Consider the following 12776-nt stretch of genomic DNA (forward strand, 5'->3'; position numbering starts at 1 on the left):
GCTTTTCTAAAATAATGACAGGGACTTGACAGGGTGCGAGGATCTCATTGTGCCAGCATAAATGGGACCAGCGCGTCAACTTGGTGTGATCACAATTGGCATGAAGTCATACATCATTTTAAATGAATGGCAACAGTGCAAAGTCCCCTGGGCTCCCACGTCACTCACCAGACCTTGCCTTTTAACTCATTCACTGCCATTGACGGAAGAAGACGTCAAATGATGCAATTTTTTTGCTGGTCTGGCAATGAATGTGTTTTAAAGTCAAAAACAAAGTATTATGCTGTGGACCGTGAAGATGGAAAAATTTATCATCCCGTTTTGAATGTGAATAGTAGTAGTGCAACGGATCATCATTGATCGATGGTCAGTACAAAACAACAACAGCGCACATTCACAGTGGACACTATTTAGCCATGTCAAGGAAGCTGAAACATACTTAACGTAACACACGGCCAAGGCTAACTTCAAAATAAAGTTGACCAAAATGCAGTAATAAATTGACGGCAATGCAAATAGCCTTAGTAGACTTTTACTTTGAAGTTTGCCCACGTCGTGGCGTGATGGCTAACTTGACTTCCCTTTTAGACGTTTAGACTTTTTATATCGTAATTTTGATCACATTGTACACAACACTATCCCAAACTCATATTCAATCGCTAGCTAAGAAACCGCGAATTAATTTTGCCATCATTGTATGACACGCAGGAGTCTCCGACGTAAACCAAGACAAAACATTATTTATTTATTTATTTATTTATTTATTTATTTATTTATTTATTTTGCTGATCCGAAAAACAATCCGATTCGTGACTCAAATCCGTGATCCGATCTGAACCGTGATTTTTGTGATCCGTTGCACCACTAGTGAATAGTGAATACAATGTTACCTCATGGTAATCAAATCCCTGATTCCAAACAGAGCTGTGATTAGCAAGGTGAGTCACATTGAGAGTTGCAACCAAAAGACAGCCGTCCAAAAAAGTACCACCCGCTCAGCCCTAGAGTACTTTCGACACAACATAGTCAGCTTGTTGTTTCGTTTCCTTCTGTTTCACTTTTAAGGGCTTTCCTGTCTTGCATCCGTCACAGATCCCACCTTAAATATTTTAACCGAAGAAGCCCGCGAGCTGTTTCGACGGCGCGTTCCCTCCCCGCCTCTGCTCGTGTCTGTTTGCCCGCACGCACATGTTCGCGACTCTCCACCGCTCTCCCAGTCACCAAATACTCGAGGCCGGCCTTTCTTCTGCTCTAGTTGTTAAGTATTCTGGCGAGGCTGCTCCCGGAGCTTGTTTCAGACGCCGGTTAATGATGGCGAGGTGTGCGCACACATGCGCCACTTCCTTGTGTGCTCGCTCTGCTTTCTTGCGTTGTACCTACTGATACGAGTTGGCAGATTTCAGCCTTCGTTTGTGCATAATGAAATAAATTACTGCTCAAACATGAGTTCAAAGTTCTAACCGCCGATAAAATCAAGGATGCAGAATCTGTTATGAATTCAAAGACTAAAGAGATCTAAGTGATTCGAATCAGACTGTAAATTGAAGGTACAAATACAGTCAAACCTCGGTTTTCGAACGCTTCTGTTCTCAACCAAATCGGTTTTCAACCACAAAATGTGAGAATTTTACGTCCCAGAACTCATCCAAAAATTCGTCTCTCAACCAAACTGAAAAAAAAAGCCGAGCGTACCTGAACGCGACTCACTTGGGAGCCGAGCTAACTCGAATGCCCAGGATGCTTCCTCCGTAGCACGTTCGTGTTCAAAGTTCGTTTGGGGCACACCTGTTCATTGTTATTTACGCAAATCTTTTTTTAGTTTTGCATCGTGTATTAGCCCCTAATCATGGGTCCAAAGAAAACAAGTGCAAGCGGTAAAGCTGGTGAAGAAAAGAGGAAAGTAGTGCGCAGAACTATTGAATTTAAAAAAGAAATGTTTGCATTTTGTTTTTTGTTTTTTCATCATTTTAGATAGGATATCTAAATAAAACAGTGTCTATTTCTACCCTTTTCTATTTATGGTAAACAGTATACAGTGCAGTTTATGGTGTAAAAAAACAAAAACAAAAAAAAAACTTGGAAAAAGTTTTTTTTAAACTTGGAACGGATTAAAATTATTTACATTAATTCTAATGGGAAAAATTGTTTTGGATTTCGAACAAATCGCTTTTAGAACAGCCTTCTGGAACGGATTATGTTCGAAAACCGAGATTTGACTGTAATAGTTTCTCGACACTGACTAATGGACCAACCCCCAAACTCTAAACCACTAGCATATTAGCAAGTAACATGTAAATATGCTCATCTGATATTCATACATGCAATCTACTGCGCCGTCTTGTCTCGGTTCTTCTTTTTTTGCCTTCTTGAGAACATGACATGTTTTCATGCTGAGAGGAAACACTTCCTATAGATAGTCACCTTGCGTCTGTGTGGGTGTATCGCTTCCATCTTGTCAGCTTTAGGCTCACTCTTTTATGTCAATGTGAATTTCTCGCCATGAAGAGACACTCTCGTGTAAAAATAATTGGAAGAAAACTACTCTGATTGGCAAGGTGAGGACATGCGCCCAATGGTTTAGCCAACGTAACTCTTTTACAACCAGGCTTGCATCTAAAAATTTATTCTGCTCCCAAATATGAATGAAAAATGCAGAAATCATTTTCAGTGATAATTCTAAATGCTGAATATTATAAACAGTCTCCTTAGACTTTTATGACATGCGGAAATTCTCTTCTGTTTGATAATCATATTCAAATGTAACATTTGATTTGAATCAGAAATGAAGCCGGATGTCAAGCGCTGGCTAATGTCAAAAGGGAAAACCTGCAAGCATGAAATGAGGTTAAACCGCTTGTGATGTTTTTCCCCGCGATTCGGTAATTCATATTCAAAAGTTTTAGCGTTCTCTTAAACAGCTCCAACAGCGACGTTCGGGCTTTTAATATTTGATAAGTATTCGGCTATTTTTTGCCAGGGCTGAGGCAAACAGAAGCAGACAGTCTCCCCCCAAAAGTTGAGCCCTACATTATTTAACTCAATAATCTTGCATGTATTTCTGAATGGCTCTCTGGCTCAGCAGGGCAGACAGAATCTATTCACAGAGGGTGAAATTAGCACTTTTGCTGCGTGTGCACGCCATCCGAGGGAGCCTAATTGGTTAAAGCGTGGGCAGGAGGCGAGAGACTACACTTCAGCATGCGCAGTTCATTTTCTTTCATTTAGCGTGAAAAGAAAACCTTTTTGTATGAATTGTGTATTAATTCAGAAGGACATTCAGTGTTTGGCTTTGAGTTGTATTCAGGGACCCAAATAAAAAAAGTGTATTTTCTAACTTGAGAAATGGCAAAACAGCATTTTGGGAAAAAAAATCAAAAGTGATTTGACTTACTAGATTTTGAAGGTAAGAGGTGTCCAGATGATTATGAATCGCAGCCATTTTCAATACCAGACGTTTTACTGGGTTTTAATTTATTTTGCAAGGACCACAGAATAGTGTGTTCTATTGCTATATAAACATGGAAACTACTAAACAAAATCATCAGGGGAAAAAAAAAATATTTCTGTTTTCGTTTTGCAGCAATTAGCATTAGAATATACTGTAGCTAAGTTTCATCATTATTCACAAATCTGTTTAAAACAGCTTTGTTGCAACATGGCCCTGGTTGAGCTCTTATACTCTGCTGCCACCTGCTGGCCGTTTTTACCATTACCATTCTTGTCAGTTCAGAGGCTGCATCAAAGCCTACTGTATGCTCGCATAAAAAAAACAACAACATAAAAACGTATAAATACGTCTTTGGGATCATGGTAATATTTATTTCTGTCTTTTTCCGTTCTTTAGTTATCAGCGTTAAGCCTGATTTATGCCTCCACGTTTGCTCTCGCGTTCATGACCAGGGTAGATCACATGATCTACGCGAGCCATGAATTTTAAGTGCCACGTAGCTCGTGGCCTGCGGTGCACACGTCGCCAATCCTTGCACGCCGTAGATGGCGGGGCGTAGCTCGCTCGTGATTGGTCCGTTCGATGCCCTACTCGGCTTTTTTTTTTTCAGATAGTTTCCGTGAAGACAACTGTTTGGCGGCGCAAATCGACTTCCTGATCGGAGACCACAGCTGTGCATGTAGATATGTGCCTGGGACGAGAGGCGGGAAAAAAACAAACAAACAAACAAACAAACAAAAAAAACGGTGTTTGCAACAAAAAAAAAAAAAAAAATTCTTCAAAAAAAAAAAAAAGCTTCAAGCTGATGAAGTTCACTGTTGAACTAAGAGAAATGCTTATTGCTTTGCCTTAGCTTACCTTAGGAAAGTTACTTTAGCTTAATGCTAAAAACAATGTAAAACTCCATAGACTGGCTCATGAATAGCATCGGTGCCTTTGTCAACTCAGAACAAGGCTAAAATTAGTCACATTTAAAGCTACGGTTCATCAAATGTGTTGTTATTGTCGTCAAAGCAACAACCCTGTTGATACTGGATCATAAAATTCTTGAGGTTCCAAGGTTGTTTCTTGTTTGCATGTGTTATCATCAGACATCAAAATTGCGCTTTGATTTCACCGTGACTACACTACACGTCGTCATCCGCCACCGTTTTTCCTGCTCATTGCTTCCCTTTATGCTCCATGGAGCCTCATCCTCTTTATCGTCACTTCTCCGTGAGCAGAAATGATGAGCGGCGCACCAGAAGGCGGAAATGCTTTCAGTCCTGACCACTTGAACTGCATGGGAGGGATCGGTCCTCCCAAAAGTTTTCCTGGTGCTTCAGTCTCATCACACCGCTATCCCCCGAGGAATCGTCTTCTGAAAGTCGTCGTCAGGTTTATCGAATGTAAATTGCGTATTCATTCACTTTAATTTCAGTACCTGACAGCGAAGAAAATCTCGGCGAGCCTCGGGGGATATTTTTTCATCCTATTTCTTGCTACCTGAGCTTGCCATACTTAGTTTTTTTTTTTTTTTTAAGCCTCTCAGACTTCATTAACTGCGTTGTCTTCACTGCATCCTGCAAAAACAGACTCAGGTTAAGCAGTGCATAATTCATAAAGCATCACCACAATAATAAGCTTTGAATACATCGTGACATGTGCCACACACGTTAATAACATGTTAACACAGCGCACCTCTTCAGTCCACATACACACTCTTGAGCTCTAAATTCCCCGTTGCGGTTCTGACGCAAGCTTTCCGAGATGTTACTTTACCTCCCACACAGCCACTTCTATTAGTCTCTGACTGACAGTAGTTCTATATGAATTTTGATTCTGCTGTGAAGTTTTTTGTGGGGCGGAATATGAAACGCGTCGCCGGGCTTGCTCGGATTTACATCACATGCTTGGTCACCGTGCAAAATGCAACATTTTGCCGCACAGAAAGGTTAAACCAGTTACACTCGAGCTCCCATTGAATTGATTTCTTTTGGATGTCGGATGACGTGTTGTTTGAACGTGTATCGTGAACGCTAATAGGCACAATTTGTCATGAATAAATGACTTGTGTCATGAGTTTGGGTGCAAATTTACTTGCGCTGTTCATTGTGTTCCATTATTCATGAGAAAAACACGATTCAATCTAATTCGTATTCTGCATTCCAAAAGAATGACTTACTTATCCACACGTGTAGAACGTTGATGCAAACAATGCTCATGCCCACACACATCTTAAACATAGATTAGATGCACCCGGCGGTCACATCAGTTTGCCTTCAACCTGACCATTCAAATCTGTCTGCAGGTGCCCTGAACCAGCGTAACTGGGGTAAGAAGTACCCGTCCTGTAACAGCGCCAGACAGTCCCCAGTGGACATCGACGAGACGTTCACGCAGGTCCGACTTCAATATCAAAACTTGCAACTGGAGGGCTGGGATGGGCTCATGGCGGAATCCACCACCATCCACAACAACGGGAAAACAGGTCTGATGATCTTCTTCAATTACTTTAATATTTACAGTCTAATTTTACTTCTTTTTTTTTTTAAATATTCATTTGCTGGGCAAAAAAAGTTTATATAGTTGTCAGTGTTGGGAATAACAACGTTTAAACTAACGGTTAGGTAACTCATTTTTTTTTCATAAACGGACTACGGTCCGACCGATTATAATCGGCCGATTATTGGCCGTCCAACATTGGCCAAATTTGCACTTAAAACATTATCGAAGAAAACCGTAGTTTCCGACGCTCTGAAAAGTACCCTGAATGCACCATTTTGCTTGCGTATCATTAACAACTAGCAAGTGTGTAGCGTATGTTATTCTGGTTATTCTGTTGTCCCGAAGCGTCCTTTAAGCTGTTTAATGACACTGCAGTTGGAGTTAACTATAAAACTAAATACACAATGTTAAGAATTACATCCACTGTATATTTAAATACAAAACATGGCTAGCCTAGCGCTAACAGGAAGTTAGCAAATGTTAACAGGAAGTTAGCATCGACTTCAGGAGTGTTTTCCCTTCAAATAACGAATATTCACACACAAATCTTGTGGGAACACATACCCACAGATGAGATAACACTACGCAAAGGCACAATTTCTTCCCAATGTGCGAAAAACTAGCAATTTCAATAGAATTCAATCCCAACATTCTTCTGTACTCACTTTAAGTGTGTACGCCATGGATGCCGGGCACCACGCTGCCCCCAAGAGGCCAAAACGGATCGGAACAGTCAGTATTTGATCTTACTGTTTTTTCATTTTTTTTTTCCCGACTTTGCAAGTGGAATTTCTGTGTTCAAGGTGTGTCCCGTACACACTTCCTGGTTTGAACTCGGAAAAGTCCGACTTCCGACCATCCTCAAATGCAGCATTATTTTGATTAAAACAGTAGATAATCGGCCATCTTTCATGAAGGACTACAGAAATCAGTGAACGTTTACTGTTGATATGCTGAAATCAGAGGATATGCACCATTTTCAATTAAAAAATGGCTCCAAACAATTACTTGATTATTAAAATAGTTGTCGATTAATTTGAATCGATTACTTGTTGATTAATCAAGCTCTAGTTGACATCGAATATTTTCCAAAGCCCTTAGTCCAGAATTCTCATTGGTATTCTACTCAAGAAAAAAAAAAAAAAGAACATGTCTGCTGTCCGTTTCAATCAATAGAAATGAATCTGATATCATTCTACTGCTGTAAAACACAACATCTTAATCCCTGGATAAGGAAAGAAGCTTAACTTTCCAGATGCACAAAAACAAAAACCAGAAAAAAAAACCTTCACAACACAGGGGTTAACGAAGGAGAGGAGCTGTGAGGATTTAAAGGAACAGATAGAAAAGGAGTCATTGAGGGAGAAGCAAGCCAGAGGCACAACACTACAGAGCCAGCGTGTGGAGAAGGGAAAAAAAGATCAATGTCAAGAGGCAGAGATGAAGCTGAGCTAAAGAAAAGAGTCAATAAGGAGCTGGAGGCGAGAACGTATAGACGAGAAGTAGCACTCGTGAAAAATCGGGGCAAGGGGAATGTGTAACGACTGATGTCTTGCCTGATAAACACATGAATCCTGTCGGAGCAATCTCACTGTGCAGGCGCTGTCTATACATTCAAGATCTTTTCATTTAATCTCTTTCTCTCTCGCTTTTAAAATCGGAGAGGAAATGAGATATCAGCGCAGGTAGCGGAGCATGATGTGATGAAGAATAATGTATGAGCTGTACAGTCTTCCTTAACTCGATTTCATATCCTGTTAGGACTTAATATCCTAGAGGAGCTACTTGAAATGTATTAGGCATACATGCACAATTTAGTACAAGAGAGGCACATCACAGAGCATTTTTGATCAAACTTTTGCATTTGAACTCATTGTGGGAATGCTGAAGCATCTTAGCATTTCTCTAGAAATTGCACTTAGTCTAGTTGTGGAAATGCTGAAGCATTCCCACATATGTTGTTGTGATTTTTAGTCTCCACACTTTTTTTGATGCGTAACAACTCCCACATAATACTTCCAATTTACATTGTTCAAATTTCAACTAGGTTAAAAAATTCACACCTCCCGGGGTATATATCGTCTGATCCCACATTACTTACAGTATTTGCACAATTTAACATTTTATATCAACTTTTTTCCCATTCATTTTCAGTGGGACAGATATTTAACTTTTTCAAAGTATAACTTTCCACGCCCACTTCTATACATATAACTTATGTCTGATACTGCACGGTGGCACAGTTGGTAAAGCGCATTGTCCAGTAACTAGGAGGTTATAATTTCACAATTTATCTCTCAATTAACTTCATAAGTATTCCACATGCATTCACATATTAGCATTTAGCTTTCAGCATTCCCATGCAATTTCTCTAGAAATTGCACTTAGTCTAGTTGTTATGTGTCCACTATCTCACAAAAGTGAGCAGGTGTGTTAAACTTGTGACACCCACTGCGTATCTTTTTAGTGGCTATCAACATAGATGGCGACTTCTATATAAGCGGAGGTGGACTGAGCTCCAGGTTCCGTGTGGATACCATCACCTTCCACTGGGGGCGCTGCAATGCTACTTCAGATGGATCTGAACACAGCCTCAATGGGATGAAATACCCTCTTGAGGTACTCAAAACAAGCTCTCCGCTGATTTTTTTACCCTTATCCTGGCTTTGGGCTAACTTTCTGAATGGATTCCAGATGCAAATCTACGCTTATGATCCAGATGCCTTCCGAAGTCTCGAAGAGGCCATCAGGGAGGGAGGCAGGATTGCGGCATTAGCTGTGCTCTTTGAGGTAAGTCAACTTGTTGATGTGTGCCTCTGCGTTGGCAGTAAAGGCTTTTCCGCATTTAAGGGAATGTCAACCCAAAGATTTTTTATTTTTTTTTGACAATAATAATGTGCTATGCAGCCCCACTAGTCTAAATATGGTATGAGTTAAGCAGCAAAATCCAGCCGTTTTTTATCCATATCAGAAGGCGGCCATTTTGCCACTTGCTGTCGACTGAAGATGACATCACTGTTGCTCAGGGCCCAGGTAACAACCAGTCACAGCTCAGCTTCAGAAAACAGGTGAGCTGTGATTGGTTGTTGCCTGAGCCTTGAGCAACTGTGAAGTTATCTTTAGTAGTGGTGTGCGATACTGCAAATTTTAGTATCGATCTGATACCAAGTAAATACCGGGCCAGTGTCGGCGATACTGATATCGATATCGCTAAGTCGCATGATGGCACACGAAACTACTAGATCGACATTTTAGTGCCAGTATCGATCCGATATCGCCCCCCGAGATGAAAATGGCTGGATTTTGCTTCATAACTGATATTCCACAAATGTGGTATTGACTCATTCACTCCCAGCCATTTTCACAGAAGCAATCCCGTTCGCTCCCGGCTGTTTTACTGAATTTTGACTGATTTTGCAAGGCCCACAGAATATTGTGTTCAATTGCTATGAAAGCAAACCTATCAAAAGAAAGATTAAAGTCTCTTCTTTCATCAGGAAAAAAAAAAGTATGTTTCTATCTATTTCCCTTTTGCAGCAATTAGCATTAGAAGAGAGCTCAGTTTCATCAGTTTTCACGAATCTATTTAAAATTGCAAGTAATTTAGCTTTTTTTCTAGATGGCCCTGGTTGATCTCCTTTGCTCTGCCTCCACCTGCTGGCCGTTTGTGTAATAACTACCATTTCTGCAACCGTTCTTTGCAGTTGAGAGGCTGCATCAAAACCTTCTGTATGCTCTAGCATAAAAACAAAAAACAAAAATACGTATAAATACATCTTTGGGACACTTAGAACATTAAAAACGTATTTATACGTTATTGGGAGAAAATGAGTTAATCAGACTAGTGAGCTCACTGTGCCAGAGGATGGTAAGATGTTAAGAAGGCAGGCAAAAAATGGCCAAAAAAAAAAACTTTCCAAAAATAAACAAAGACAAAAATGGGAAGTCCCACACAAGCAAACAAAAACAAAACTGAAGAAAACTGCTGCAGTAAGGTGAAGCGAGACCAATCATATTCAGGTGCCGCTCCTTCCTCTTATAGGTGCTAAACTTGTCAGCCCCCCAGGTGCGGCGAATCCGATGTAATCAGCTGGAAACAGCAGAAGCAAGGCAAACAATTGCACCGGGACTTGGCCTAGGGCCGTAAAAAGTCACATATAACATATTATTGTCAAGAAATGTTTAAGGTTGACCCCCCTTTAAATAAAATACATTTACTGACTGTCTGCAGATCAGCTCGGATGACAACGAGAACCTCGATCCTGTCATCGATGCTGTCAACACTGTTAGTCGATTTGGTTAGTCAACCTTCAAAATGTTTGATGTCGCTTCACGAAATGTGGGAAACGGTTCCTTACTGTTTCCTCTTTGATGGGCAGGTAAAAGTGGCTCAATGGAAGCCTTGGCCTTGCAGTCCTTGCTGCCAAACAACACCGCCAAATACTACATCTACAACGGCTCACTGACTTCCCCTCCCTGCACGGAGACGGTCGAGTGGATCGTCTTTAAACACACCGTGGCTATATCGGAAACACAGGTGAGTATAGCCACAAAATGAAGAATATTTTTAGGATTAATTGACTAATAAGATTCATTTTCATTTTGCATTAAAGTGTATTAAAAAAAAACATTTGCCCGCTGTTTATTAACCAGTGATTGGTGTTTATTTTGTACTTTGTATTCGTAGTGATTTAAAAAAAAAAAAAAAAAAAAAAAAAGGGGGTGATGGGATTGATGTACTATGTTAAAATATATATATATACTATAAACTATATACTATAAAAATCAGTGAACGTTTACTGTTGATATGCTGAAATTAGAGGATTTGGACACTTTTAAATCAAGAAATGGCTCCAAACGATTACTCAATTATTCAAATAGTTGTGGATTAATTTGATAATCAATTACTTGTCGATTAATCGCTTAACTTTGACAGCTCTAAAGTGAGGTACAGCCACACAATTTAGCAAGAATTTGGAGTCCGCTCAGATTCATTCTTGACATTTTTTATCCTTTATGTTCTGGAAAAATAACTGCACAAAAAACTAAAACATCAATTATTAATTTATATATTTACTGTTTAACTTGTTATTCATTGCATAGAACTTTGCTTTACACTTTTTTTTGTAATATTAATTTATCTGTATTAGTTATACTTAAGTAATTGTAAAATGTTATACATTTATTTTTTTACTATTCCTCTCTGGCTCATTTGTTTTACATTTTTATTTGTCAAAGTTTATATATTTAAAAGTAATTTAAAAGTAATTTAAAAGTAATTGTTACATTGATTAGAAAAAATACTCTTGCATAACGATGAACATTTATTACATCCGAATAAATAAATAAAATTAAAATAAATAAATAAATAAATAAATAAAACGAAAACAAGAGCACAAATGCACCGAAAATTGGTACCGTTGAGTACCGATATCGATTCCCAAGAATGTCAATGATTGGTCAGTTAGAAGATCGAAAATTTTTTGGGATTGCTTATAGACTTTACTAGCGGGTACAACAAAAACAGGACGTTCTTGTCTTCTGCTAATCGTTTCTAAATGATAAATATAGCAAGGTCATCGCAGTGTTTGTTTATAGTGCAAGCCATATGTGTCGGCATGCGCATTTGCATGATGCAAATGAGAGTGACAAGGCATGACACGGGCACATAGGCGCCAACTAAAAATAGAGCGGTGCGCTCTATTCGCCTGGCACGAACACAAGCCTCTTACACATAGTGTTGACTTTGGCATCGGTATCAAAACACCAGAACACATATTTGTTTTGTGTTCCTGTGGCTGTGCTTCTCCCTGCAGTTGGAGGCGTTCTGTGAGGTGATGACCATGGAGCAGGCGGGCTACGTGATGCTGACCGATTACCTGCAAAATAATTTCAGAGAGCAGCAGCAGTTCATGGGGCAGGTGTTTGCCTCGTACACGGGAGTTGAGGACGTGCCCACGCCCAGTAAGTCATGAATTCACCCCAAATACATTCTCACATGTATGTTTTGAGTGGGAATGGCAATGCACGTCCTTTTAAAGCAGACTTTACCTGCGCTTTGACGAAAGTATATTGAGTGAGGCCACACAGGCATTTGCATCTGCTTTCAGCATAATGTTGTCCACCAAGGTCAGTCATCAAAAGCTGTAATTCGCTATCCTCGCCATCTGCATAAATTCAAACTCCGAAATATAAAGTAGCTCTTTTAGGTTGCCAGGGAGCTCGACTTTGTAGATCAGGGGCCCTTTTTTCCCCTCTCAATTTATTCTGCAGTTCTTTTTGAAATTGAAATAAAGTATTCAGTATTTCCGAAAAGGGCCTGTCACAAATTCATGCGCCGCGCACGCACTGGCCACTTATTGCCAAGCTATTTCCTAGCCATCTGTTTTTCATGAATGAATTGAATCAATATATATTAACTCATTTGCTCCCAATAACGTGTAAATACGTTGTTTTTTTTAATGTTTTAAGTGTCCCAAAGACGTATTTATAAAAAAAAATTATGCTCGAGCATACAGAAGGCTTTGATGCAGCCTCTCAACTGCAAAGAACGGTTGCAGAAATGGTAGTTATTACATAAACAAGCCAGCAGGTGGCAGCAGAGCAAAGGAGATCAACCAGGGCCATGTAGAAAAAAAGCTAAATTACTTACAATTTTAAATAGATTTGTGAAAACTGATGAAACTTAGCCGTATTCTAATGCTAATTGCTGCAAAACGGAAACAGATAGAAATGTACTTTTTTTCCTGATGAAAGAAGAGACTTTAATCTTTCTTTTGGTAGGTTCCATGCTTTTATAGCAATTGAACACAATATTCTGTGGGCCTTGCAAAATCAGTCA

General features: G+C 39.6%; 1 protein-coding gene across 3 annotated transcripts in view; it reads left to right on the plus strand.

The window, feature by feature from the left end:
- The window catches only part of ptprz1b (protein tyrosine phosphatase receptor type Z1b), a 52845-nt gene that overhangs the window by 25164 nt on the left and 14905 nt on the right, over positions 1–12776 (plus strand). For all 3 annotated transcript variants that reach the window (XM_077501065.1, XM_077501063.1, XM_077501064.1), the window contains exons 3-8: positions 5739–5918; positions 8403–8554; positions 8630–8725; positions 10167–10233; positions 10315–10472; positions 11752–11899. In XM_077501065.1, the coding sequence (XP_077357191.1) occupies positions 5879–5918; positions 8403–8554; positions 8630–8725; positions 10167–10233; positions 10315–10472; positions 11752–11899 (661 nt within the window). In that variant the 5' untranslated portion in view covers positions 5739–5878. The remainder of the gene's footprint in view (positions 1–5738; positions 5919–8402; positions 8555–8629; positions 8726–10166; positions 10234–10314; positions 10473–11751; positions 11900–12776) is intronic.

The sequence above is a fragment of the Festucalex cinctus genome, chromosome 16 (genome assembly GCF_051991245.1).
Source record: "Festucalex cinctus isolate MCC-2025b chromosome 16, RoL_Fcin_1.0, whole genome shotgun sequence".
Taxonomy (NCBI): Eukaryota; Metazoa; Chordata; class Actinopteri; order Syngnathiformes; family Syngnathidae; genus Festucalex; species Festucalex cinctus.